Raw genomic sequence first — 25,685 nt, 5'->3', positions numbered from 1 at the left:
GTAAGAAGACAAGTGTAAGGTTCTGTAAGAGAGGAGGTCTTTATTTATAGGTGAGGCTGGAGATTTGATCTTCTTGTCTCCAACGGTCATGAATTAAATTCTATTATTTTCTCTCTTTTTTTTTTTTTTAATTTGCTCTAACGGTAACTTGGTGCCTTAAACTACGAATTAATTTTTACAATATCGAGATTTCAAAATTCACCCCAAATATATATATATCAAAATTCAAAAGTGTAATTGGGTCTTCGCACCTACAAATTCACACTGAAATAAACTCATTCAAGAAACTACGTCAATAAGGCCCATTTGGATAGCGAAGAATCGTATCCGGATAATTTATTGTATCCTAATGGGCCTCAAAGCCCCATTGTAAGAAGTTTAACCTCTTAAAGTCTTAATAAATTGCGATTTGACTCTCGTATTATCTGAAATTACATTACCTCTCACCCAAAAACATTCACCTAACCTAAGGTAAAATGGTATATTTCAACCTCATGACCAAAAAAGGTATATCTCAACCTGAAATTTAAGCGTTGTGCTTATTCCTTTTCGAACTTTGTAAGAGTGCGTATGTTCGTCTTGTCTCCAACGGTCATGAATTAAATTCTATTATTTTCTCTTTTTTTTTTTTTAAATTTACTCTAACGGTTACATGAATTAAATTCTATTATTTCTCTCTTTTTTATTTGCTCTAACGGTAACTTGGTGACTTAAACTACGAATTAATTTTTACAATATCGAAATTTCAAAATCCACCCCAAATATATATATCAAAAGTGTAATTGGGTAATTTAAGTTTAATGTTTCCTAATGGGCCTCAAAGCCCAATTTTTAGAAGTTTAACATTTTAATAAATTGCGACTTGACCTTCGTATTATCTGAAATTACTCATCCAAAAACATTCACCCAACATAAGGTAAAATGGTATATTTCAACCTCATGACCAAAAAAAAGGGTATATCTCAACCTGAAATTTAAGCATTGTGCTTATTCTTTTTCGAACTTCGTAGGAGTGCGTATGTCATATTGAACTAAACCCAAAAATTTAAAAATACTACATAAACTTTATGCGTCGTGTTTTTTTCATTCACAAATTTTATAGTAATGCATATTCCATATTGAACTAAGCAAAAAAAATAAAAAATAATAATATAATATGAACTCTCACAATCGTGCTTATCCGTCAAAAGCATTAGTCATCCGTTAATTTATCAAAACGACGTCATTTTGGATGAATTCTGTAAAATTAGAAAATTTGAAAATATTACGTAAACTCTCTAAATCATGCTTATATATATTAACTGTGAAAGTTGTTAGTCATCTGTTAATTTATCAAAACCCGTCATTTTAGATAATTTCTGTAAAACTAAAAATTACTTTTTTGGGAAATTCGAACTCTCACACTCGTATACAAGTTTAAAATAAATATTTGAATTAATAATAAATAATTTAAACTTATAAAATAATGATTTCTAAAGTTAAATTTGAAAACATAAATAATTATAGGTTTATTTGATAAAACTAAAACAATAAAATTTAGATAACGTTTATTTGATTAAACTAAAACTTATATATAAGTTAATGTTTACACAATCTATACAAGAAAGTTATTTTGGTCTAGCATATAATATGCTCTTACTTGTCCACCAGTGTGAGAGTTCAAACCTCTCAAAAAATTAGTTGTTTGATAGATTAACAGAATACTTAATTATACCTTTGACAGTCAAAAAATTCCAAAACGGCGTTATTTCGATAAAATTAACGGATGACTAACACTTTTGACAGTTAACATATAACAAGCATGATTTTGAGAGTTCATGTAGTATTTTTTCTTTTTTTTTGTTTAGTTTAATACGAAATATTCACTGCTATAAAGTTCAGAAATTAAAAACATGACGCGTAAAGTTCATGTAGTATTTTTAAAATTTTGGGTTTAGTTCAATATGACATACGCACTCTTACAAAATTCAAAAAAGAATATGCATGATTTGTAAAGTTCAGGTGGAAATAAGCTTTGTTTCTGCACTATGTATTCTAGAGACTCCGCTTCTCTCCAAGGCTAGTTCTAAAAATTTAAGTACTGTAAACGATTTCGTAAAAATTTCAGTTAAAAAAATTATACAGATTTAAGAGCTATATCTAATATTCATGTAATTTTTTTCAAAAATTTGAAACCTCGAGACCAATATTTTATTCGGCTTGGTCATGTTTCTCCCTTCTTGAATATGATTTGTTCCCATAAAGCTTTTAGTTGTTCCTCTGAATCAGTCTCTTTGGTTTTACTATGGATTATCTATTTTCTTAGAGCATCTCCAACCCAAAACCTCAATTTTAAGAGGAGCAAAACCTCAAAATGAGGATTTGAAGAGTGGTTACTCCAACCACGAATCTTCAAAAAAATCCTTAAAAGTTTATCTATTTGCATTATAGGCCTTGACATTAACAAAAGTTACCAATAAAAACATCACAAATACATATAAAACATACATTTAATATATTATACAACACACAATATTACAATATTATATAACAAAAGATGATATAATTTCATATATAATAAAACAAGACACATACACACAAATTTTAGAAAATACATATAAAATACCAAATTCTCGCACTGTTCCCGTAAAACTCTCATATGTGCTTAATCAACGCATTCCAAAATGATAAATCTCCTTATTTTTAATTTGTATATTGCGAGCTAGAAATTGTTGAAATCGAGTATGTTCATTTACTGCTATTTCAATTGTTACCTCAGGCGCTGATCTTGCATCTTGCTAAGCTTGTTTAATGTATTTTTATTTTGCGTGAACTTTATTTTATGTATTTTTATTTTGTGTGAACTTTAATTTAATGTTATGTAATATTTATCTTATTTTATTTTATTTTGGTGTACGTAAGTTATTCTAAATTAAGTTTAGTATATGTATTTATGAAAAAAAATAACCATAAGGACCAAAAAGAAAATACAAGATAGTTTTGAGGATTTGAAGTTGGGTTTGAATGACACAAAACCTCAAAATTTGAGGATTTGAAGTTGAGTTGGAGATTCTCTTAGCTCTAATCGCTTACCGTCTCAAATTATTTATTTTTAACTAAAATTAGATATCTTATAGAAACACTGTTACATGCGCATAAAGTTCAAAAATATTTTGCTCTTTAATTAAAAACTCAATTGTTGACTGTAATTACATGCTTTACAAGGACAATTCGATTTATGATTGATACCAAAACTATAAGTTTGGGTAAAGTATATAAATTGAATATGGGCCAGAAAAGTAAGTTATCCGTGGTTGAAGAAAAGTAAAAAGAGCTCCGCTTTCCTGCGCAAAACAACGCTTAAATCTGAACCGTTAAACTCTATAGCACTTATCAACCTCTCAGCCGTGGATTAGCATATGATTAAACACTTAAACCTAAACTCTCTGTACACTAGCACCCACACGATAATCACTCGGGGGACTATAAACGTATAGTCTATCTGTAGTCGGAAAACTTCTCGATCGAAATAAAAATATCTTCATCGTCCTTCTAGGGTTTACTCAAAGCTCTTTCCTGCTCCCAGTAACCATGAGGTACAATTAGATAATCGATTTCTTCTAGGTTCCAGTAACTTGTATGGTAGTTTCTTTAGCATTGAATGTGGCCCTAATTTTTGCAATCTGATTTGGGGTTTATTGTCGTTACAGTCACCATCCGGAAGTGAAGTGGGCAGAGAGAGAGGATAAGGTTTACTTGACAGTGCTATTGGCTGATGCTAAGGATGCGGATGTTAAGCTTGATCCGGAGGGTGTTTTTGAGTTCTCTGCCAAAGCTGGACCGGAGAACCAGGTTTATGAGCTTAAGCTCGAGCTTAATGATAAGGTCAATGTAGAGGTGAGAGAGACTTACAAGACCTTGTTTTTTTTTTGGTTCCGTCTGTTTTGCTTATTGAGTTATGATCTTTTGATGTTTTCTTTGGATGTCAGGAAAGCAAAATCAACATTGGATTGAGGAGCATATTCTGCATCGTGGAGAAAGCAGAGCCGAGATGGTGGAGTAAGCTGTTGCGTGGAGGGAAACCTCCTCACTATGTTAAAGTTGATTGGGACAAGTGGGTTGATGAGGATGAAGATCCCGCCACTGGTTAGTTAGCACACTTCTTCACCATATATATCTATTCAACATTAGCTCTCTGCACTTGAGGCATTGTTCATTTTTGGTTGTCTTATTTCTATTTTTTGTATAGGTCCTGGAGATATGGATATGGGCGGAATGGGTGGAATGGGCGGGATGGATTTCTCGGTATTGCTTTTTTTATCTTATAGTGTTGACTATCTTTTGTTTCGTTTAGTTAAGATTTGAGAAAGACTCTTACATGGTTCTTGCTTCTTATAGAACTTTGGTGGAATGGGAGGTATGGGTGGAATGGGCGGTATGGGAGGTCTCGAGGGGCTTGGTGGTATGGGTGGAATGGCCGGGCTTGAAGGGCTCGGTGGGATGGGCGGTCTTGGTGGAATGGGAGGGCCTGGTGGAATGGGTGGTATGGAAGAATTTGAAGATAGTGATGATGAAGGTGAGATCTTTTGTTCAAAACCTCTTTTCTTGATTAAGTTCTGTCAGCTCATTTTTGTTGATATGATATGTTCTCCGGGTTTTATGTTGGCGTAATCCTTGATTTATACCAAATGAATGAAATTGTATGTGCAGGAGAAGAAGTCAAGTCTGGAGAGAAAAAGGAGGAAGCTCAAGCCCCTGCAACAGAGGAGGCAAAAACCGAAGAGCAAACAACTGTCAAGAGTGACAAATGAAGACACTATCCTGGAACCTGGCTAACCAAGAGTTGTTTATGCGTTTATGAAAACCGCTTGTTGGTTTTTGTTTGTTTTAAATCTTTTCCCTCTGCTTATTTTTACTTGTTGGATTGTTGAATTCCCGATTCGGGTCTTATATGGTTTGCTCTTCTTATAGCAGTATCATTGTTATTGTTGTTGTTGAACTTGGAATATTTTTGTTGCTTGTAGTGAGTGACTTAAAAGAGTTTGCGAGAAGAAGCTCTTTATAATATTGTCTATCTCCATAAGTACTAAAATCTAACCAAAATGCTAAATACAAAAACTTTATACATACAAAGCTTTCTTTTTACTTTGGAATCACATCTTAGTGGACTGGATCCGTTAATCTTCCATGGAAGAAATGAATAAAGCGAGGAAGATCCACTGACCCAATCAGTGTTTGTTAAAGAACACGAAAGACATCAAAATCGGTGTAGAATGTAGATTTAAAGCTTATATAGAGTTACATGTGGGTTTAGTTATCAAAGAAGGCTTTTTTATTTTAATAATGGGCCTATAGATATAATAATGGGCCTAGTAATAAGACATTCTCATTCCCGCGAACTAAACTAACAGACAAGGAAAGGTTAAAGTCAGTAAAACGTCGTCGTCCCGAGGGGAGACTTGACAAAACCCTTGTGGTTAGTAGTTCCCTTAAACCCATTCTCCGCCGCTTGAACTTTCATTCTCCCTTTCATCTGAACAAAAAGAGAGAGAGAGATGGCGAGGTCAAGGAGGAAGTACAAGAACTCGAGGGCCAAAGTACGCGTCGCTCTCCCCAAGAAGAACCCAAACATCTTCAAACCAGCTTTCAACTTCCCTCCCAAGCTCCGAGCTCTCATGGCCGACGACGTCCCCGAGTGGGACGATCAAGCCAGCGTCATCCAGAACTACAAATCCTTCGGCGTCATCTCCAACCCTAACTTGCTCGGCATCCGATCTCGCACCGACCATATGATCCAGGACGACTCCCTCAACGTCCCCCCACCTCCTGAGCCGCATACCGATGATCCCGTTGCCAAGGAGTTCGAGCCCATCGATTCCGGTAGCGAGCTCGAGGAAGACGGTAACGTTTCCTCTCTCTTTCTAACGTTTGATTTAGAAATTAGGGTTTTGGGTGGAAGTTTTGGGGGAAACTGAAAAATCTTAGCTTGTAATGCAAGTATCACGCTTTTGCTTATTAGATTATTATCTATCGAGTATTATATGATCACTTTAGCAACTACACAAGAATCTGCTTCATTACCTTTTAAATCTCTTTAAAGTAGTTTAAAGAGTTTGTTTTTTGAAGTAGCTAATTGTACCTTTTGATTTGAGATGTGTAGATCTTAAGACAGCACTGGGTAAGCAAAGAAAAGATGGAAAGAGTGCTCCTTTACAGCCACTTACTACTATGCAACGTACTCATATTAGACGCTTGGTCGAGAAACATGGTGGTGACATTGAGGTTAGTTAGTTATAGCTACTTCTCTAATAAATCTACTACCAAATGTAACTACTTGTCTTTCTAACTCCTTACTTGTTTGAACAGTCCATGTACCGGGACAGGAAGCTAAACTCGATGCAGCATTCGGTTGCAACACTACAGAAGCTGTGCACAAGATATCACATGTACAAGGATAAGAACCCTGTTTTAGTTCCATTCTGATGGAAATTAATGTATTACATCGTCTTTCTCTCTTCTGCGCTCATTTTTCCGTCTAAACTTACAACAACAACGTTATAACAATATGCTTATCCAGTTGTTATAAATTGAAAAAAAAAAAATCTTAGTTTTTAGAATCGGTTTTAAGAGTTTTCAAAAGTTTCACAAACAAATGGTATCACTCTGTCACACTCACAGGGGAAAGCAAATCACAATGAATTTAAGTTTTCTTTTTATTAGCTTATAATCAATCAAAACATATCATCAAGCTGCTATATTCCAGTGAAGCTTCGGCATTGATAATCCCAATACTCCTTGGCTTGTTGTAACCTCTCTGCTCTCTCTGTTTTACGCCTCTCTTCCCAGTACTCTCGGCGGCTGCATGTATCACAGGGTTTAAATATCTTGTCGTTTAGTACAAAGACTAGTTTACAAGTCAGCTTACCTTCGCTTAAGCAAGATACTGAGCTCGTCCAAGTGAACAGCACCTTTATAAACACAAACCTGTCATCGAATGGGTGAACTACAGGATTAGACTAGATCAATAAAAGCAGTGAAGAATAAGTCTTAACCTCACGGCAAAGCGGGCATTTTTCGGACGGGTCTGCAGTTTTCAAGCCATCTACTACGTTCACTGATGCAGCAGAACAAGCACACATGTAGCAATATATGTGACCGCAGGTTAAAGATATCGGATCAAACACCGTGTCCTGTTTTTTTTTTTTGTACCATCAGTTTTTAACACGTAAGTTGAAGAATCTTTTTACATTTTAGATATAAACATTCATATTTTTGGCAAGATTCTTTTAATAAGATACTAAAAAGACTTAGTCTGGAATCTGCAAGAGAAGAGTGGAATAGCACTTTGACACACAACAGAGCGAAGACTTTATCATAATAGGCTTAAGATTAACTACCAAGTCAACTAATAGTTTTTATTTGACACTGAGATTCTATGAAGTCATCTTAATTTTTTGCTTACCAAGCATATTGAACAAGTCAAGTCGATGTCAACTTTTACAGAATCAGAGAGCTCGCAGGAAAGCAAAGGCTTTCCATCATCAAACACCAAAGAGCAACCATCAAACAGTGCAGGAGGAGGAGAAGCCAAAACAGCTCCAGAGTAGTCCTTCCGAGTCTCTTTCAGGTTGATGTGAAACGCCATGAGCTCGCATAGCCACGGTGATTGAAGGATTTCGATATGCATTTTCTGGACCTGTGTCTTAAACGCTTGTCCTTGGCTAGACTCATGAATCTGCATGACCAAAAAAAAATATGCAAAGTATTATAATATAAATTGAATATTAAAGAATGTATTGATAAGATGAATAAACCTTGTCGTATTTCTTGAGGATTTTTCTAATGGCGACCGAGTTGATGAGAGCGTAGCTAACCAAGTCTTTGCCTTCTTGGATCAAACCGAGATGGCTCCTTTTGCGATTGTTGTTGCCTTTGAGCCAAGTAAGACATTTTTTGAAACGAGAAGCTAAATGTAACTCGAGAAGCTTCTTAGCATTCTCGTTAAACCATCCCACAACATCTTCCATCTCCTTGAGAAGCTCCGGGAAGAAGGTTCCATCACAAACTTCACAAAGACAAATTAAAAAAAAAAAAACAAGAAAGGGATTTTTCAGGTGGGAGGAAGAACAGTTAGTTACCTGTGCATTCACGAGGACAGTTGTTGCCATGTTGGTGATTGATTGAAGCAATCCGATGATCTCTTCTTCTGCATCTCTTGAGAATTTTCTTGAGCTTCTTGAATCCGACGCCAGGTAGATTCTTCTTCTCCTTTTGTCCTTGCATGTACTCTTCATACTTCTTACAAAACTTCATTTCTCCAAAACGTAAAAAATAAAATTAATAAACACACACAAAAAGAGAGGTTATAAGTTTTAGATGATCATCAACAAATCTGATCAAGAAAAACGAGTTTTATCTTATTCTATCTCTCTCACTTGCGTCTCGTGTTGGCTTTATAGAAGAAAAACAGAGGAAGAGGAAGAGGAAGAAGGAGAAAGAAAGTGGTGATGTCGGCGGAAAACAAAACTAAAAAGAAAGCAAAAGTCAAATTGTTGTTTTTGGGAACATATCAAAAGTTATTAAAAGGGTACTAATATTTGTGTTATTGGAAGGAGTTATTGAGATAATATTTGACTATTGGTTGATTTCTATTTCGGTTAATTTTTGTTAACATTAACTATGTATTGACAGACTCGTTATGATATATTCAAACAAGTTTTTAGTTTTGAGGAATGACCACATTTAATACACATCTCACATTAGATCTCTTTCTAAATTCCGCGTGGATGTGAATGTCTGGTTTCTCTACCCCATTGGTTGAAGGGGTTGAAGTTATTTACATGAATTTTTGTTTCTAAAAATTTAGAAAGAATATAATCTCTCCCTTTCTAAAAGATCCACTAGAAAAAAAATTGTTATAAAAAAATACATATTTTATATTTTGAATGTAATTTTTGTTAATTAATAATGAAAAATTTTGAAAATCAAAAACATTAATTGGATTTCTTAAAATCTTATTGGTTTAAAAATATAGAAAATATAAAATTACGAAAAACCATGCATTTATAGATAAATTTTAGGGCAAATCTCCAAAATAACACATTTCTAAGTTTATATCACAAAAATAGCACTCCAAAACTAAAATGACCAAAATAGCACCTTTTTAAGTTTATCCTTTGAAAATTTTAATTTTTTTATTTTTCAAAATTTGAAATCTTATCCCCAAAACCTCATTTCTCAACTCTAAACCCTAAACTCTAAACCCTAAATCCTAAATTCTAAACCCTAAACCCTAAACCCTAAATTTTAAACCTTAAACCCTAAACTCTAAACCCTAAACCCTAAACTCTAAATCCTAAACCCCACCCTTTAACTCTAAACCCTAAGTTTGTGACTTTTGATAAAATATTAATTGCTATTTTTGTGACTTTTGACTTTGAGTGCTAGTCTGTGAACAAAAACTTGATTTAGTGCTATTTTTGTATTTTTCTCTAAATTTTAATATGTTTTATTAAAATGTGTGAAAATTCTAAAACATGGAGTATAATTGAAACTATAATTTTAAGTTTTTGATCTACAAATAATAATAATATGTGTGGGAGATATTTTGCAGTTTTAAGAATTGGTGTCCTTATTTTTATGTCCTCTTGCGTAAATTCTATCGAATATTAGTAAACAAAATTTTTTCTTATTGCCTTCTTAGTGGGGTCAAATTAGCAACTAAAAAGGGTTTTAATACCATTTCAACGAAGTTTAGATTGATTTGCATATTGCCACCAAATCTTTGCTTTTATCATTGTCAAGCCGCCCATTTTGTTTATTTTTAACTTAATGACTCCATTACGATTTTGCCACCAAAGGGTTATAGTTTCTTTTGCTCAAAAAAATGTGATTTCCTTATAGCTTATAAGCAAAAAAATTGGAGGGATATGTACATTTGCATTTTTAAAGGATCAAATCCTTAGCTTTACTGTTTGAGCCTTTGAGGTACTGTGAAGAGTCTGAAGACATATTGTCATGATTTGGCCAATTTCATTTTGGTGAATTTCAAGAAAGTATCCAAATTTTAATGAGGATATATTGTAGAAAGTGTAATTATATATTTGTTGAAAAATTTAAATAAACATATCATTAACTATTGCTAAAAAGTTCCAAAATATCTTCAAAAGTTAACAGGAAAGAGGAACACCATTGATTTACAGCTCAAGTGTCATTTTTTTTATTCAATTCCAGTGGTTGTTGGTTGTGAACATTTAGGCCCAGTAAACAGTGGGATTAAAGTTTTCAAAAGAAAAACCCAAATAAAAGTTAGTCAAAAGATTTTCGTATTATATAATAAACTTTTTTTTTTATAATTTCTAAATAAAATACAACAAGGAGCAAAGTGTATAAACAAATATATAATCAATCCAGTAAAAATTGAACTTGACGAGAAAGCATCGTCTCTTGCGTAAATGAAATGCAAAAGACACACAAAAGCAATAGTTTTTAGTATGGCTCTTATAAGAAAGTGTATTTTCTTACTTCATACGCAATGTCATAAAACTAGGCCAAACAAGCTAATATCCAGCTTTTATTTGAATCCGAAAGAACGTTATCATATATATAATTTGGTTATATATAGTGTATAACTGTATTACACGAGCCATAAGACTGTCATGCATATATATATATATATATGAGCTAATTTTTTGTATTGGAAAACTAGATTTTGTCCGGCAGATTCATTAGTCCTGGCAAGTGAAATAACAATGACTACACGATAGTAATTAAGTTGATTATAAGAGATTGATATCCCAGCAAAAGTATTCAATTAATCATGAGACATAAACGTTGCTTCATACGCAAGTCACACGTCCACTGAAGCCTAGGGATTATTTTAAACCATACAGTATAAAATCGTCTCAGACATTAAATGATCAGATAGCTGAAGATAAAGCATGCGACCGATGATGAAGCGTTCCTCCCAGAAAGGAAGAGTACCAGTGAGCAGAGAGTTTAGGGTACCTATTTAGATATGGATCCTTGAAGTCCACGTAATATAATCCATAACTCATGTTATACCCTCCAAATACCTCATACAAATCCATCAACGACCACTGAAAATACCCTCTTACGTTCGCTCCTTTCCTGCTTTTGGTATAATTGAAATCTTAAAGAGTCTTGGCAAATTCATGGAACTTGTAAACTTACTACAGTAAAATTTACCTGAGTGAATGTAGCACTGCTTCAATGTGTGAGCTCAGATACTGTATTCTCGACGTGTCCTCAAGTGATGAGCTTTGAGGAGTCATCTGACCATTCTCTGCGATGTAGATAGGAGGGTTGCCATAGTTTTCTTTGATATACAGCAGTACTTGTTGCAGACTCCATGGTGTATTTGCATACTGAAATAAGCAAAATCACCAAAAACATGAGTCTCTCTCTCTCTCTTTAAGTGATCACTTAATGGAATATATAACAAACCTCATTATTGAAAGATGTGTTTCCAACCACTGAAAGGCAAAATAAGAGCAATCAGTGAGCTACATCATTAGCTTTAATCTTCCCCACAGTATCATCTAACTTACAGGTCAGTTCCACAGCCATGTCTATGTTGAAATCATGGAGACTTTGTTTCAGAGAGGAAGAGTTATCCTTGACGTAAAGTGCCATGTAGTTTATCACTCCTACAAAATCGATTGCACCCTTAACTTGTTCAGACTCATCCTCTGTAAAAGCAGGTAATCTAGACCCAACATTGGTCTTCATCGTCTCAGGATAATCTCCAAACACCAGCGGATGTAAGACCCTTACAACAACAAAAAAAGAAAATCAGTGATCAAACTTCAACATTTGATGATTCTCTTTTTTTTAAATCTCGTAATCTCCCATGCCCGAAACCACAACATATAATATTAGTTTCGTCCCATCGGGCATTTGATTCTTTAGACTTACCAACCAATAAAGAAGTCATTTAATCTAGCTGTTGCTTGCTTGTCCTCTGTAGAGTTACTTAAGGGGGCAGCACCGTATGTGTATATACTAATGCCTACCGAACCGTGCTGCTTATGCTGTGTAATGAAGTGGAGTCTTAGCTAAAGACGGTAGTGCATATGGAAGACAGAAAAAGAAGAAGAACCTGGTACTGTTTCTTGTATAAGTTTGTGGCAGAAGCGTGTGCGAGCAACATATTGTGTACAGCAATGTAAGGCTCAGTGGAAGAGTTTCCTTCGGTACAGTTAAGTCCAAATGGAAGAGAGCATCGACCAGGAGGTGTTACTCCCTGGTCATACCCACCAAGTGCAAACACGTTGACCTCGTTCAATGTAGTCCAATGCAACACTCTATCTCCAAACTCCTTGAAACAAGTATCTGCATAAGCTGTGAAGTCTCTCCTACATTCATTACAATAAGAATGATCTAATAGAATCAAAATCAGAAAAAAGGAGAATTAATTTAAAAAAAAAAAATCATACACGCTTTCTCGGCTGAGCCAACCTCCATACTCATCTTCTAAGACTTGTGGAAGATCAAAGTGGTGCAACGTAGCGTGTGGCTCGATTCCTGCTTCAGTTAAAGTAGGAAACCCCATTATAAACATACTCAATAAAGGAAGCTTGGTATACAAAAGTTAATAACCATGAGTGATCAATTCATCAATAAGATTGTTGTAATATTGTAACCCCTTGGGATTCACTGGTCCTCTTCCACCTGAAAATAAAATCCAAAATGGATTAGAAAATTTTCATATATATAATCGAATGCTTGTAACATTTGGTTTCTTAATGAGTTTCAGGACAAACAACTTTACTTGGTAAAAGCCTAGACCAGGATATGGAAAATCTGTAAGCATCCAATCCAATGTCTACCATGAGCTTCACATCTTCCTGCAAGACAAATTTGGTTGGTGCAGCGGTTAATGAGATTAACCTGTCACACGTAATATATAGAGAAATGTTATAATAGATGCGAGAAGGGGACCTTGTATTTGTGATATTGGTCACATGCAACATCCCCTGTTGCTCCTCCAGAGTGTCCTGCAAATGAAACATCGAGCTTATGTGTACATCTCTTGTTAAATTCTCTATAGAGAGAGAGATCGAGAGAAGGAATAGTAGATAATAAAAACCTGTATGAGCAAAAACATCCCAAATGCTACGAGTTCTCCCGTCTTCCTCAGCAGCTCCTTCTACCTGTTTGTTCATCATGGAGACAATAATAAAAATACTGTTTTATCTGATAGTTTGTGATCTTTCATCGCAACATGAAAGGTGAAAATGTAAGGTTGCAAAATTCAGGAAAAAAATAGGAAGTTGAAGAAGGAGAACCTGATAGGCTGATGTGCCAGAACCAAAGACAAATCCTGGAGGGAAATCATCTCTGCTGTACCCTTCTTCAAGGGATGAGACTTCGGTAAATGCCAAAATCAGCAAAAGAAGGAGAATGATGAGACTATTATTGTTCAATAGCTTCATCTCTGTGGTCTCGTTGCTGCTGTACAGACGAAGAAAATTAAAACCTAGTAGAAACTTTGGTAAGGAAAGGACAGATACACATGCGATTTTCTTTTTATTTTGGGTCAAGTGGAAGAGTCTGGTAGCAACACGACATTTCATTGTTTGTTTCTTCTACAGTCGGTCCGTTTCGATTGATAAGTTTAATGAATAAGAGCCAACAAGGTGTGGCTTTCAAAAAGTCCTAATAGTTTCTTTACTTTCTTATGTGACTTGTTCTGAAGAAACATCACACTCAAAGTTGTATCCTATCCCCAGTTAGTAAAACCAGTGTTTTAAAAATCGGTCTACACTTCCGGACTAGTCAACCAATTGGATCTAAACCAAACAATTTTTCTAGACCGATTTTTTCAAATATCAATTCAGACACAACAAATCAATATGAGTCAGCCGCCTAGCAGATTTCATGAAACATTAAATAAAACAGAGCCGGCTGGACATTCGGGTCTTCGGGTCGGATTCGGGTTGGGTCGGATTCGGGTCTAAGAGTTTAGGATCCGATAGGATAATTTGAAATTCTCGGTTCGGGGTCGGTTTGGGTCTTCTTGGGTCCGGATCGGATCGGGTCTTAGATAGTTAGACCCAATAGGGTAATTAGAGTTTGACGATTTGGATTCGGTTCGGTTACGGATCGGGTTCGGTTCGGGTCATGTCGGGTCCAACCCAAAAAATACCTAAAACACACAGAAAATATCTGAAAATATTTAAATACTCAAAAAATATGAGAATTTTATTTAAAATTTGATCCAAGGACATGAAAAATATCCGAAATTTTATCTGATTATCCCAATTATATTTTTGAAAATCTAAATTTTTATCTGAAACCCAAAATCATACCCAAAACCTAAAATTTAAAACTTAAAAATTATCCATAATACCAAAAATAAACTGAAACATCCATATATACCTAATATATACTAGAAATTTCAGATTTTCGGGTATCCCACTCGGGTCTCGGGTTCGGATCGGGTCGGGTCCAAGACCCGCGGGTTCTTCACAACAAGACCCAATAGGGTAAAAGGATCGGGTCGGTTTCGGATCGAATCGGGATTTTTTGGGTCGGTTTTGGATCGGGTCTTCGGGTCCGGATAAAATGCTTAGGCTTAAAACAGAGGCACTAGTCAGATGAGAGTGGATTGGAAAATGATAAAGTGTAAAAACAACCACGTCTTGAAAGCCAATCAATGTCAACGATATATCAGCCACAAAACATCCCAAAAAATACTAAAGAATCTTGAAACACGAGGGAGGGGTATAATTTTCTTATAATCGAAATACCCAGAACCCGAACGGATCCTATCCGAAACCGATCCGAATAGGCGAAGTCCCAGCCCTAAGAGGAATAGTTACCGTAGACGTAAACAGTGAGACTACTTAATAGAGTGTGAAGATCTATACTCTACAGCGTCGGAAGCAGAGACGTCAAGTTGACAAGAGTACAAAAGTTATGTAGTAAACCAAAAGAATTATGAACCCAAGATATTAATGGAATAAGCGGGCCTAAAGCCCATTGGGTCTTAACTGTTTAAAATCTCTCCACTAAATTGAAAACCCTAGGGACGCCGTTTATATTCTCTCTCTCTCTTAACCTTTTTCACCCAAAACTGTTTCAGCGGTTAAGCTAGAGTTTTAGAATTTGCGTAGAGAGGGAGAGATGGCTCGAGGAGCGGCGGTGAAGTCGAGTGCGAAGAAGAAAGGAGTGTCGTTCGTCATCGACTGCTCTAAACCAGTCGATGACAAGATCATGGAGATCCCAACGTTCGAGAAGTTTCTCCAGGAACGAATCAAGGTCGGAGGCAAACCCGGAGCTCTCGGTGACGCCGTTACCATCACAATCGCCAAGGGAAAGATCACCGTCACCGCCGATTCCACCTTCTCCAAACGGTACATCACGAGTTATAAACTTGCTGAGTTATTAATTATTGATTCTTTAGTTGAAATGTATCAAAAGACTGTTAGTTTTATAACTACCATAAACCCTAACTTGCACTCCAAGCATTCGTCTCTCTACTTAAATATTGAAGCTCCTTGCCAAATTTGTTTTCGTTTTTTAAAATCAGGTACTTGAAGTATCTGACGAAGAAGTATTTGAAGAAGTACAACATCCGTGATTGGCTCCGCGTGATTGCGTCGAACAAAGACAGGAACCTCTATGAGCTAAGGTACTTCAACATCGAAGACGATGCAGCTGGTGAGGAAGAAGATTAAGGCACTGTAGAACTTCATTTCTTTTTTTTTATACATTTGTCAGAGATTATTGTTGGCATTGGTGTTATTTGGATTGTTCGATCATTGAGTTTAATGAAAGAATGATGTTTGACTAAGTTTCATTTTACACCTCTCATTCGATAACATTTGATAACCACTCGATTGGAGCCTGATATTTTTTTTCCCTGGTTGGTCCGACGAAAATTTTGATTTGACGTCTCAATTTAGGAATCGAATATCCTGATATAAAAAAATTAAAAAAAAAAAAAAAATCCTGATATATAAATAAATAGTTATCTTAACAAAAATACATTGACGATATATCCTTTTGCTGAAGTGCACAAAATAAAAATTTATATATCATTTTTTATTAAAATATAGTAAAAATTTATTTATCATTTTTTAATAAAATATAGTATTAGTTTATGTATTTTGATTGATTTAGTTATTTATCTAGCATTTACAGATCTTTCTAGTATTTACAAATCTAATTAAAATATACAGATTTTTAAATGTAACATAACATTTTTAATTAGTATTTACAAATCTGAAAGTTTTTATTCGGATTTGAATCTTTATATTTTTTAAGAAATAAATCCATTCAAATCTCCTATAAAATCAAATTTATTTTTAAAAAAATATGTATGATTAAATAATACTTAATTTAAATTAGTGTTTATAAATCATAAAACCAATAATACATTACTTCAATACGAATTTTAAAATAATACACTATCCAAAAAAAAATACATCGACCAATAACCCCCCACCGATATATGTGTTTTTTACTTTTCAATATTAACTTTTGAGATTTTAGTTTTGGCATATTATAACAAAAAGCCGTTTTTTTAACCAGACATAGCAGAACCGTTTAAAAACAAATTAATAGTTAGCTTACAAGTTACAAATTATTATTAACTAATTGGATAATTACAATTTAAAACCCTAAAACCTTGGTTACTGTATATTAAAAAGAAACAGAAAATAACAAAAGGGTGAGAAGCCTAGATTGACGCAGCCATCGTCTCTCCTTTCCTCTATATAAACCCTCCTCCCCCCTCTTCCTTTCTCCTCATCCCACTCAAGCAAAGAGAGAGAGAAGAGAAAGAGGTGATCAAGTTTCTTCTGCTAAAGATCAAGTTTCTCACCTCACAATGGCTCGCTCTCTCTCTACAGCTAAGACCCTCTCCGTCATCGTGGCCGGAGAGTTCTCCAACGCCATCTTCAGGTAAACAGTCTTTGCAAAATCGTATGTATAGCTCTTTTTTCGTCGCTGAGACTAAATGGTGACGTTTATTGGATACGTTTCAGACGAGGGTTCGCCGTCGCAGCCGACACGGCGTTGCATGGGAGCGTTCCGAGCGGTGGAACAACCGCTTCTGCGTCGGCGATGAAGAAGAACGTTGGGGAAGAGTCTAGCGAGAAGGCGCCGTGGATCCCGGACCCTAAAACCGGTTACTACAGACCCGCTACCGTTTCTCAAGAGATTGACCCGGCGGAGCTACGAGCTGTTCTCTTGAACAACAAGCAATAATTAATTTCCGAGAAAAAACAAAACGCTTCTAAGATAATTATGTTAATGTTGTTTAATCCCATATTGAGAAAACGGGTCATGATCCTTTGCGGTGAACCCCCATCTTATTCTGTTGCGAGTTTTGTAGTGATCGTTTTGATCCATCCTAATAAAGTTATAAAAGCGTTCAATCTATCAAGTTTTTTTACTATGCTAAAAACGTTACATGAAGTTCACTAACAGAAGTAGAAACTGACTTGTCGGAAAACCACATTGAATGACATTATTTTGTATTGAAAATGAATAGCAGAAAACGGATTTAAACAACTCTCTATAATCATGTGGTTGGTAAAGCGAAAATTGGAGAATCGCAAACGTGACTAGATCGTTTTTACTAATGCTCGACACCTAACTATTTAGTTAACAACTAAAAATGGTCATAGTGCTTATAGATGATGATGAAAAATATATGTGGTTAGCCTATTTTTCGTAAGATCCTAATAATCTGGCTAGCACGATTTCTTGAAGCCCAAGATTTAACTACTCACAAAAATATTCTGTGTTTTCTTTGTTGCAACAAACAAAGATTCTGGTTATTCTCTCCGTATCAGGCAGGTCCATCTTCTTGTTATTAAAACCAAATGGAATAATATCCATGAAATGTCATATTTTAGATATTTTTAACATTAACGAATCAATGTGATAAGAGGATTCAACCACCTGGCATGTCATGTTGCAGTAGGAGAAATGGTGATCAAGGAATAAGTGAACTTAATGCAAAAGAAAAATAAGAAGACGAGAAAGCTCTACCGTGAGCCTCGTATAATTACTTTCGAGTATGAAAAAGACCACATAACTTGCGTGTTTATGGTTGAGAGGTAATGGCTCAAACTAAATCCCAAAGGCCAAATTGCGGGGAAAAAACGACGTAAGGAGAGTTTGTAACCTCGCAATCCCAACCAAGTGGCGTTTCTTTAGGCTAATTTGAAAAAAAAAATATATCAGGTTGTTTTTCCATCACAATCCAGATTTATTTTTTAACAATACTAGAAATATAAATGTATGACAACTGCAAAAGTCGGAAGAATCATCGATACTACATGGAGGAACATGGTCTGGAAAAAATGACAAACCGGTTTTCAACCTGAATAAAGACCCGAGTTCAACTGAGATCAGCTCAATATAATATCCTTACATATGCGCAGTAGAATCTCTATATGCGCAGTAGAATCTCTATAAATTAATACTCGGTAAATTAATAATCTCTATAAATTAATAAATTTTTCCGGTCCTAATTTGAACCGGTTCAAAATTTGACACAAATCGATAAAATATTAAGATAATAAGTTTTTTAAAAATTTTATGTAAACATATGGTCCCATTAAAATTATAAATTGATAATTTATATGTATACATATTTTATATAAGTAAAAACCGATTATTATATTGTTTGTTTTATATTCACAATAGAATTATCTTTATATTTTTTGAAACTTAATATATTTTTGATGAGATTTAGTAATATTATATCTAAAAACCACATTTAAGTTCCATCCAATATATATTATATACACCAAATAATATAAAAAATTAATATAAATATCAAATTTTTTTAAAAAAATAACAATTAATTTCTATACACTAAAATCAAATATTTTTCTTATCTTAGAATAAATATATCTTAAAATAAGAAATCTAAATAATGAAACTTTTGTAAATTAATATCTCTACAAATTAATAAAATTTCAAAGTCCCAACATTATTAATTTATAGAGGTTCTACTATATATATTCAATGAATCAGAATTTATCTTCTTGATATCATGCCACCATTAAAATTACATAAAATATTACTCCATCTGTTTCAATATAGACGATGTTCTAGGTGATTGTTAATGTTTTCACATATCTAGGTAACTTAAACTTTATCAAAAAACTGTGTAGCTAGATGTGTTTTTATTATTTTTGTTTATAATTAAATAAATTAGTTTTAATTATATTTTAATGATTTTTTGTTTAAAAAAATAATTTTTTAATATGTAGGCAAAGAACCAACTTACGAAACTGAGAGTATATCTCAGCTACATCTTCAAATTACTATTTCCAGATTCCTGGTACCTTCGAAGGAGGAAATATAATCCATATCAGAGTCTTTGATGAAGAATATGCGATCATGTCAGTGGTTAAGAATCTTGAACTTTCAATTCAAAAAAATAAGAATCTTGAACCATTACTCATTTAGCAAGAGCTCATGAATCTGACTCACAAACCAACAAAGGTCAAGAACCCACTGATCTCTGAAAAAATAAATCTATTTGATTCATCTTTAACCAGAGAAACTCTATCAAATTGTTGTTTCACTTACCTGAAGTCTAGCGTACCAAAGGTCTATACTTGCAATCCATCCTAACCATGTACACTAGAGAAGCTCATAAAATAAATCACAAAAAAAAAAAAAAGCAAATTAAGGATCCAAATTCTTAGATGCTATTAGAGGATAACCATCAGTTGTATAGCCTAGATATTATTCCTCGTATATTCTATTTAGATAAGGGATGATCCCTAAAATCTCTCACGTACTTGTACTGTTGATATGAATACACATAATATACAACCGATAGTTATCCTCTAATAGATGCAACACTCAAAACCATTCATCAATGTACTTTTATTGATTGTAAGTACAATACATACGTTGATTGATAGAACGATCCTAAGAAGAGATGAACAATAAACCAATTGTTGAAACAAAGAACTTGTCCAATGATCGGAGCAAGAACCAAAGCCTCCAAAGAGTTCAGGTTTTGTAAGAAAGTCCCATCATTTGCGTAAATTACAAATGAAGCAGAAGCAACCTTCAGACCGAAGAGACAAAATGGTCTCTTCCCAAGTTATCCGTTTTCGACTTCAACCCGTCGCAATCGAACCCGCACCCGCACTGCGGCGACTCGTAAAACTCCTCGATCGCGAAGTTCGCCGACGTGATCCCGACGGAGAACTCGAGCTCGTCTCCGTCCCTGATAACCTCCACGATGTTGAGCCAAAAGAAGAGAACTTTCACCTTCACGCCGGTGAGCTTCGTGATCTTGTTCTCCGATATGACGCCGGAGATGGTCGATTTGTAATCCAACTGGTAAGAGCCTTGGAGTGCGAAGCTACACGACTTGTCGAAATACGCGTGGAACTTCCCCGTGGATTCGTCCAGATCGTACGACAAGACTCCTTTGGGGAGAATCCCGACGGGGAAGTTGTAGCTTTGGAGGAGGGTGTACGCCGTCGGCAAATCGCCGTCTGGAGCTGCGGTGGTGAACGGAGCGCAGAAGAGGAAGAGAAACGAGGCGGTTAAGATCGGGAACAGAGTCATGGGTCTTTCAATCTGAATCTCTGAGAATCTGAGCAAACAATACTTATCCCGTTTGGATTATCGTTTTCCGTCGGGAAGGAAGAAAAATAGAGGTGTTGAAGTGAGAGACATGACAGAGTTTAAGAGCTGGCCCATGTGAAAATATCTAATAGACCAGTAAACGACGCCGTCATTACCAAACAACTGAACACGTGTCATCGGAGAGAACATGAGTTGTCCTTTTGGTTGGTTAGGATAATTATTACCGAAGTGATTGTGTTACAAAAAAAATTTTCTTACCGAGGTGATTAACATGCTGTCATAAAATTAAAAACATACTGTATTAAAAACGAAAAAAAATCATGTTTTAATCAAAACATAACTGAGAATTTTCTATCATATAGTAATAATTTATATCAAATGGTAGTATATGTTATTTAAATACTCTCTTAGGCTAAAATACATGTTTTAAAAAAAATACATATTTTGTATTTTTAATGCATTTTTATGAATAATAAATAATTATAAATCTTCAGATTGATTATAATTATTAAATTTTTATTGACTTAAAATTGTAGAAAATAAATAATCACAAATTATACATTTGTAGCTAGAATTTAATATATTTCATTAATATGTATATATGAGAATTTTAAAACTTGCATCATTTTTAAACAGATAGGGTCATAGGGTATTAATACTACAATTTATTCAGTCACCAATCCATAGCATCACAAACCACTCAAATTCTAGTCTAGTCTAGTCTAATATATATATGAATACTACAATTTATTAAGCTAATAGGTAAAGTGATTATTTATTTATTTTATTCATGACAACTTGGAGGTTGATGAGCTTCATGAAGAGGATAATGTGAGCTCGCGACAATAAAACCCACAACCACACTGTGGACTCCTCGCGAATTGATGCGCCGAGAATTCTTCCGAAGCAGCACCAACTGAGAGTTCGAGTTCTTGGCCGTCACTAGTCACCTCCCCGATGCTCAGCCAGAAGTAAAGCACTTTGACGCTTACGCCCTTCAGCCTACTGACCCGTCCGTTTTTTATGAAGCCCGAGACGATAGGCTGGTACTTGACCTTGTATACCTCGATGGGAAACCGACACGTGTTGTTTAAATAGACTTTGAAAAAGCCAGTTTTGGGGTTTAGGTCGTAGTCGATGACACCTTCTGGTAATATTCCTCGTGGTAACTTGTATTTTTGGACAACATCGTAAGCTGTTAGGTTTGTGCCTGAAATGTACAAAGAAGTGGCAAAAAGGAAGAGTGACAGAACGAGTATGGACATTGTTTCTAATTAACGTCGTGTCTCGTTTTGGGATGTCTCTCTGTGTTTATATATAGGAATCCTTATATATAATATCAAACTTAGATTATAAGGCCCTACATTTCTTTGGCGTTGAGCTAGGTTTGCGGTTTGTTACAGTTCCAACACAAAGAATACAGGTTCTTTCGTCAAATTAATTAATTGAAAAAGAAATAACTAAGAGCAAGTAACAAAAATGTATATTATGAAATCAAACCGCTGGTGTAAGGCACTCCGGTCTTCCAAATCCAATCATCTTCGAGAAATAAACCAGTGATAGTGAAATTATCAGCATCAGTAGAATTAATCACGTGATAACCGGGCCATGTAACTCGGTTTGTAGTGTTTGAACCAGGTCCGGTATTGTTATACTCAGCGTAGTATAACGTACTCAATGCGAAATCGCCGTTCCATTCTCTCCACCCAACCGGTTCGACAAAACCATCAATGTACGATTCCATGATAACAGTCCGTGAATAATTCTTCCACGGTCGACCCAAATACGTCTCGACCGTATAGTTACTAAAAGCAAGATCATCCGCTGGTTTAATAGTACAGTTTTGGATCGACGTACCCGTGTTCTGGTTCGGATCAGACCTGCCTTGTGCGGTGATTGCGTTGAACTGGTTGGGCATCGGTTTTCTCGGATATAGATTGCAATTCTGAAACACAACAGCCGCGTTTCCAAATATAAAATCTACCGTTCCGTAGACATCGCATTCTCTATAAAACTGTCTTAGAGAATGCGTGTAGAGCGTATCTTGATAGGCCTCGAAACTACAGCTATAGAAGATTGAGAAATCTGCACCGCTCCGTAACGCAACCGCCTGGTGCTTCTCTGGTCCGGCTGTGTTCTGGAAAGTTATGTTCACCGCAACGAAGTTCGGTGCTGTCACAGCTGAATTCACGTGCAAAAGATTATTATCAATCGATCCAAAAATATTACAGTATGCATCTCGCCACTAGATAAATAAAGAAACAAAATGAAATGGTTGTTAGTACACATTCAGTGATATTAATGTATCTTGTCTCCTATTCACCACTTTCAATTTATCTTTTTTGACCTATAGTTGAAAATGCAATAATTAAAGGGGAGCTATTGACGTACTCGATGCATTAAATATTATGGGAAAATTACTTTAAGATCTCGAGACATTATTACACATAACATGTGATGTCTGACGTACCAAAGGTGGCGGAGTTAAAAGTTGTCCAACCGTCGACGACGCTTCTATTCCCCGTGACCACCGTCTGGTTTATCCCGTCGCCGATCATCATCACGTACCTTTTGTTCTTTGCGATCGAAACGTATTCTTCGTATATCCCCGCCGTCACGTAAATCAAGAAGAACCCGCCGCTCCCGTCGGTGTTATTCGGAGCAGCCGCGACGGCCGCCGTGATATTGGTGAAGTTCCCGGTTCCGTCTTGCATCACGGTGACGATGTCGCTTATCAAAACCATGCTTCTGTCGTCTCCGTCACCGGCACCGTCGGCGAGTTTTCTCCTGCTGAGAGATTCGTAAACGGCTTTGGTTCGTTCTGTCATTTTTAACGGCAGAGCTCCGTTTCGGAACAGACGGAACGGTTTGGTGTGAATGGATGTTCCGGATCTCGGGTGGGCCCAAGGAACCCCGGCCCGTTTCTTCTTTTTTGGGACCCATCCTTTGGTGAAGAGAGCGAGCGAGACGCTGAAGAGCTTCGTGTCATTGACGAGAGGCAAAGCGACGCCGTTTCGCACTGTCCACGTGGCTGAGGACGAAGCGGCGGTGGTAAGTCCCTCGAGACACGTCTGCTCGTTAGTTAACGCCGCGGAGAGAAGCGTTTGGACATCGTCGGCCTTTGGAAATGATAACGTTTTGAAGGTTGACGTTTCGTTAACGGTTTCAAACGACGTTAAGAGATAATCCATGGTTAGACCGGCTAGGAAACGGCAGTCTTGGAGAGCTCTAGTAACGGCGGGTGGAGATGCATGAGCGTTGCGTTTTAGATATTTATCGACCGTGCGGATGAACTTTCGCGATTGAGATAGCGATTTGCGGATTGAGAAACGGCCGTATTGCTGAACGTTGCCTTGGCTGTGTGGGAAAACTGTTTTGCAGTATTTTGGATCCGGCGTCGTTTTGCAGATGGTTGAAGACTTTGATAGGTTGTGTGAAGCAACAAGGAGTGACTGAAGAAAGCATAATAGTGTTATTAGAAAGAGCAAGGGAGATTCCATCGTTACTGGGACTTTTTAGTTTTATTTTTATGTGAATAAAAAGTTTAGGTTTAGTGGTTTATATAGTATGTGTTGATTGATGATGAACGGGGATGAGGTGGGTCCATTTTTTTATATACTACCATAAAGTTTATTGTTCTTGCTTTCATATCAATCTAATGGCATATCCAATGTATATGTATAGTATAATACTGAACTAGATTTGTTTAAGTCAACTCGTTTGGGAGTCTTGAAAACGCGTAGGTTGTTTCAGGATTATATAATAATCAACGGATACTCTTGTCAGCTGATTCAGCCTTGCTTAGCTGTTAATACAGAACCATGTGATCGTTCACAATATGAATCTTAATAATAGTCCATTACATATATAAGCACAAGATATGACGTGCATATTTAGTAGTGATTTAGTATTACTAATAGTAAGTAGTTCGTACTCTCGTTTCCCTCAAGCAATGCGATTTCGAAGTAGCGGTTATGCTGTTTGGAATTGTTTTCATTTCTCCATACAAAATCACTTGCATATAGATTTTGTTTAATGTAGTACATCATACATTCAATATTTAACGTCACTTTGATTAAAAACAACATTAATACTAATCAATGACGAGATGTTTGCATTAACATCTCCACAGTCAGATGTAATTGTAATTTAAGTCTGCTTAATAATCGGCTGGTGCAAATGAAGTTATCGACGTCGCGTTGTTCCTAAGAATTAGTGATTGTAGCCGTTGAGATTCGATCAGCTTCACAATAAGCCTCTATAATTATGATTAGTCAGTTCTGGATAGATTACATAACCACCAGCAAGTAATCGTGTGTTAGAATTAATACTCTTGTTAAATTATCATAGTTTTTGTCAGATATATAGAAACGTTAAAATTAATTGTCATGAAAGCCATCTCAAGGCAGAACGGTCCAAAAACGACCGACTGTGACCTAGATTTGCAAAACATTAAATATCTAGTCGCATTTTTTTTAGTACGTACTATTTATTCAAGAGTCTTTAAGATACTTGCGAGGTTAATATCTGTGTAAAGAATGCCACCAGAAGTAACTAGTCACTCAAGTTACTGTGGTTACTCCTGAGTTTTAAGACATTCATATATTTAGTTCTTCAGCTAAGATAATACTACGACTCGGTTGATTCATATCATCTGTTATTTTAATGCCAAACCATGACTTTGCTATGAGACCATATAATGCAAACATGATTAATGGAGGATAATAGAAAACTTCACTGACTGAGATGAAGAATTTACCAAGTTAGAAAACATGATTCCAACAATTTATGCGGTAGATCATTTGCAAGTAATTGCTTGCAATCTTAGATGGGTAATTAACTGAGTTTTGCTGATCATTTCTAACCACTTAATCAACATATTTAGTTTTGATGCAGCGGCAGTTTGAAAGCTAGCGTAGGAGCCTCAATGGTAGAAATAGAATCTAAGTTATTTTTATATTCTTATGATGTCGAATTTTTCATATTGAAAATATTACAACTTATATTTTTTTTTCTTTCTGTTGATAACAGATTTAACAATTTTTTTATAAAAAGGAGTAGGCTCGTTTTTTCCTCTCATATGCAAAACTTACCGTGAAATTAGA

General features: G+C 35.6%; 9 protein-coding genes across 10 annotated transcripts; 4 read left to right on the top strand and 5 right to left on the bottom strand.

The window, feature by feature from the left end:
* The first annotated feature begins 3,438 nt into the window (after positions 1-3,438).
* LOC106292529 (uncharacterized protein Os08g0359500-like) lies at positions 3,439-5,046 on the top strand. The gene is made up of 6 exons (XM_013728134.1): positions 3,439-3,575; positions 3,690-3,876; positions 3,969-4,125; positions 4,229-4,284; positions 4,378-4,555; positions 4,690-5,046. The coding sequence occupies exons 1-6, from the start codon at positions 3,571-3,573 to the stop codon at positions 4,788-4,790; spliced, it is 684 nt and encodes a 227-aa protein (XP_013583588.1). The 5' UTR covers positions 3,439-3,570; the 3' UTR covers positions 4,791-5,046.
* Positions 5,047-5,494: 448 nt separating this feature from the next.
* LOC106343666 lies at positions 5,495-6,555 on the top strand. Its single transcript, XM_013782939.1, has 3 exons — positions 5,495-5,880; positions 6,140-6,261; positions 6,346-6,555. The coding sequence occupies exons 1-3, from the start codon at positions 5,535-5,537 to the stop codon at positions 6,460-6,462; spliced, it is 585 nt and encodes a 194-aa protein (XP_013638393.1). The 5' UTR covers positions 5,495-5,534; the 3' UTR covers positions 6,463-6,555.
* Positions 6,427-8,528, bottom strand: LOC106343665 (E3 ubiquitin-protein ligase BAH1-like). Its single transcript, XM_013782938.1, has 6 exons — positions 8,118-8,528; positions 7,794-8,044; positions 7,442-7,714; positions 7,032-7,169; positions 6,905-6,963; positions 6,427-6,837 (listed from the first exon to the last, which is right to left on the bottom strand). Exons 1-6 carry the CDS (start codon positions 8,290-8,292, stop codon positions 6,732-6,734), a joined length of 1,002 nt encoding a protein of 333 aa, XP_013638392.1. The 5' UTR covers positions 8,293-8,528; the 3' UTR covers positions 6,427-6,731.
* A 2,197-nt stretch (positions 8,529-10,725) lies between these two features.
* On the bottom strand, positions 10,726-13,527 carry LOC106343895 (beta-glucosidase 11). Of its 2 annotated transcripts, none has more exons than XM_013783247.1 (12): positions 13,290-13,527; positions 13,091-13,154; positions 12,943-12,998; positions 12,773-12,848; positions 12,601-12,672; positions 12,438-12,525; positions 12,101-12,356; positions 11,917-12,032; positions 11,550-11,770; positions 11,446-11,474; positions 11,188-11,366; positions 10,726-11,112 (listed from the first exon to the last, which is right to left on the bottom strand). In XM_013783247.1, the coding sequence occupies exons 1-12, from the start codon at positions 13,434-13,436 to the stop codon at positions 10,899-10,901; spliced, it is 1,518 nt and encodes a 505-aa protein (XP_013638701.1). In that variant the 5' UTR covers positions 13,437-13,527; the 3' UTR covers positions 10,726-10,898. The 2 variants fall into 2 exon arrangements, with proteins under 2 accessions (XP_013638701.1, XP_013638702.1); XM_013783248.1 differs by having other exon boundaries at positions 10,726-11,109; positions 13,290-13,513.
* Positions 13,528-15,065: 1,538 nt separating this feature from the next.
* Positions 15,066-15,805, top strand: LOC106293451 (60S ribosomal protein L22-2-like). The gene is made up of 2 exons (XM_013729128.1): positions 15,066-15,359; positions 15,536-15,805. Exons 1-2 carry the CDS (start codon positions 15,130-15,132, stop codon positions 15,681-15,683), a joined length of 378 nt encoding a protein of 125 aa, XP_013584582.1. The 5' UTR covers positions 15,066-15,129; the 3' UTR covers positions 15,684-15,805.
* A 917-nt stretch (positions 15,806-16,722) lies between these two features.
* LOC106292974 (late embryogenesis abundant protein Lea5) lies at positions 16,723-17,399 on the top strand. The gene is made up of 2 exons (XM_013728649.1): positions 16,723-16,911; positions 16,995-17,399. The coding sequence occupies exons 1-2, from the start codon at positions 16,838-16,840 to the stop codon at positions 17,215-17,217; spliced, it is 297 nt and encodes a 98-aa protein (XP_013584103.1). The 5' UTR covers positions 16,723-16,837; the 3' UTR covers positions 17,218-17,399.
* A 2,432-nt stretch (positions 17,400-19,831) lies between these two features.
* On the bottom strand, positions 19,832-20,644 carry LOC106292950. Its single transcript, XM_013728620.1, has one exon. It carries the CDS (start codon positions 20,557-20,559, stop codon positions 20,053-20,055), a length of 507 nt encoding a protein of 168 aa, XP_013584074.1. The 5' UTR covers positions 20,560-20,644; the 3' UTR covers positions 19,832-20,052.
* A 607-nt stretch (positions 20,645-21,251) lies between these two features.
* LOC106294015 lies at positions 21,252-21,871 on the bottom strand. The gene has a single exon (XM_013729632.1). The coding sequence runs from the start codon at positions 21,843-21,845 to the stop codon at positions 21,396-21,398; it is 450 nt and encodes a 149-aa protein (XP_013585086.1). The 5' UTR covers positions 21,846-21,871; the 3' UTR covers positions 21,252-21,395.
* Positions 21,872-21,943: 72 nt separating this feature from the next.
* Positions 21,944-24,174, bottom strand: LOC106292486 (probable pectinesterase/pectinesterase inhibitor 7). The gene is made up of 2 exons (XM_013728084.1): positions 23,051-24,174; positions 21,944-22,761 (listed from the first exon to the last, which is right to left on the bottom strand). The coding sequence occupies exons 1-2, from the start codon at positions 24,078-24,080 to the stop codon at positions 22,067-22,069; spliced, it is 1,725 nt and encodes a 574-aa protein (XP_013583538.1). The 5' UTR covers positions 24,081-24,174; the 3' UTR covers positions 21,944-22,066.
* Positions 24,175-25,685: the final 1,511 nt, after the last annotated feature.

This window comes from Brassica oleracea, chromosome C5 (assembly GCF_000695525.1).
Source record: "Brassica oleracea var. oleracea cultivar TO1000 chromosome C5, BOL, whole genome shotgun sequence".
Lineage (NCBI taxonomy): Eukaryota > Viridiplantae > Streptophyta > Magnoliopsida > Brassicales > Brassicaceae > Brassica > Brassica oleracea.
Note: the sequence above shows the minus strand (reverse complement) of the source record. Positions and strands in the feature narration are given on the sequence as shown.

Coding starts and splice junctions, on each gene's coding strand:
- LOC106292529 (XM_013728134.1), top strand. Junction 3,877..3,968: donor ATGATAAGGTCAATGTAGAG/GTGAGAGAGACT, acceptor TTTGGATGTCAG/GAAAGCAAAATCAACATTGG. Junction 4,556..4,689: donor TGAAGATAGTGATGATGAAG/GTGAGATCTTTT, acceptor TTGTATGTGCAG/GAGAAGAAGTCAAGTCTGGA.
- LOC106343665 (XM_013782938.1), bottom strand. CDS start 8,292: ATGAAGTTTTGTAAGAAGTATGAAGAGTACATGCAAGGACAAAAGGAG. Junction 7,715..7,793: donor TCCTCAAGAAATACGACAAG/GTTTATTCATCT, acceptor TTGGTCATGCAG/ATTCATGAGTCTAGCCAAGG. Junction 6,838..6,904: donor AGTATCTTGCTTAAGCGAAG/GTAAGCTGACTT, acceptor TGATACATGCAG/CCGCCGAGAGTACTGGGAAG.
- LOC106292974 (XM_013728649.1), top strand. CDS start 16,838: ATGGCTCGCTCTCTCTCTACAGCTAAGACCCTCTCCGTCATCGTGGCC. Junction 16,912..16,994: donor TTCTCCAACGCCATCTTCAG/GTAAACAGTCTT, acceptor GATACGTTTCAG/ACGAGGGTTCGCCGTCGCAG.
- LOC106292486 (XM_013728084.1), bottom strand. CDS start 24,080: ATGGAATCTCCCTTGCTCTTTCTAATAACACTATTATGCTTTCTTCAG. Junction 22,762..23,050: donor TTTTAACTCCGCCACCTTTG/GTACGTCAGACA, acceptor ACGTGAATTCAG/CTGTGACAGCACCGAACTTC.
- LOC106343666 (XM_013782939.1), top strand. CDS start 5,535: ATGGCGAGGTCAAGGAGGAAGTACAAGAACTCGAGGGCCAAAGTACGC. Junction 5,881..6,139: donor TAGCGAGCTCGAGGAAGACG/GTAACGTTTCCT, acceptor TGAGATGTGTAG/ATCTTAAGACAGCACTGGGT. Junction 6,262..6,345: donor AACATGGTGGTGACATTGAG/GTTAGTTAGTTA, acceptor TTGTTTGAACAG/TCCATGTACCGGGACAGGAA.
- LOC106292950 (XM_013728620.1), bottom strand. CDS start 20,559: ATGACTCTGTTCCCGATCTTAACCGCCTCGTTTCTCTTCCTCTTCTGC.
- LOC106294015 (XM_013729632.1), bottom strand. CDS start 21,845: ATGTCCATACTCGTTCTGTCACTCTTCCTTTTTGCCACTTCTTTGTAC.
- LOC106293451 (XM_013729128.1), top strand. CDS start 15,130: ATGGCTCGAGGAGCGGCGGTGAAGTCGAGTGCGAAGAAGAAAGGAGTG. Junction 15,360..15,535: donor GATTCCACCTTCTCCAAACG/GTACATCACGAG, acceptor TTTTAAAATCAG/GTACTTGAAGTATCTGACGA.
- LOC106343895 (XM_013783247.1), bottom strand. CDS start 13,436: ATGAAGCTATTGAACAATAATAGTCTCATCATTCTCCTTCTTTTGCTG. Junction 12,033..12,100: donor TATACAAGAAACAGTACCAG/GTTCTTCTTCTT, acceptor TTCATTACACAG/CATAAGCAGCACGGTTCGGT. Junction 11,475..11,549: donor CATGGCTGTGGAACTGACCT/GTAAGTTAGATG, acceptor TTTGCCTTTCAG/TGGTTGGAAACACATCTTTC.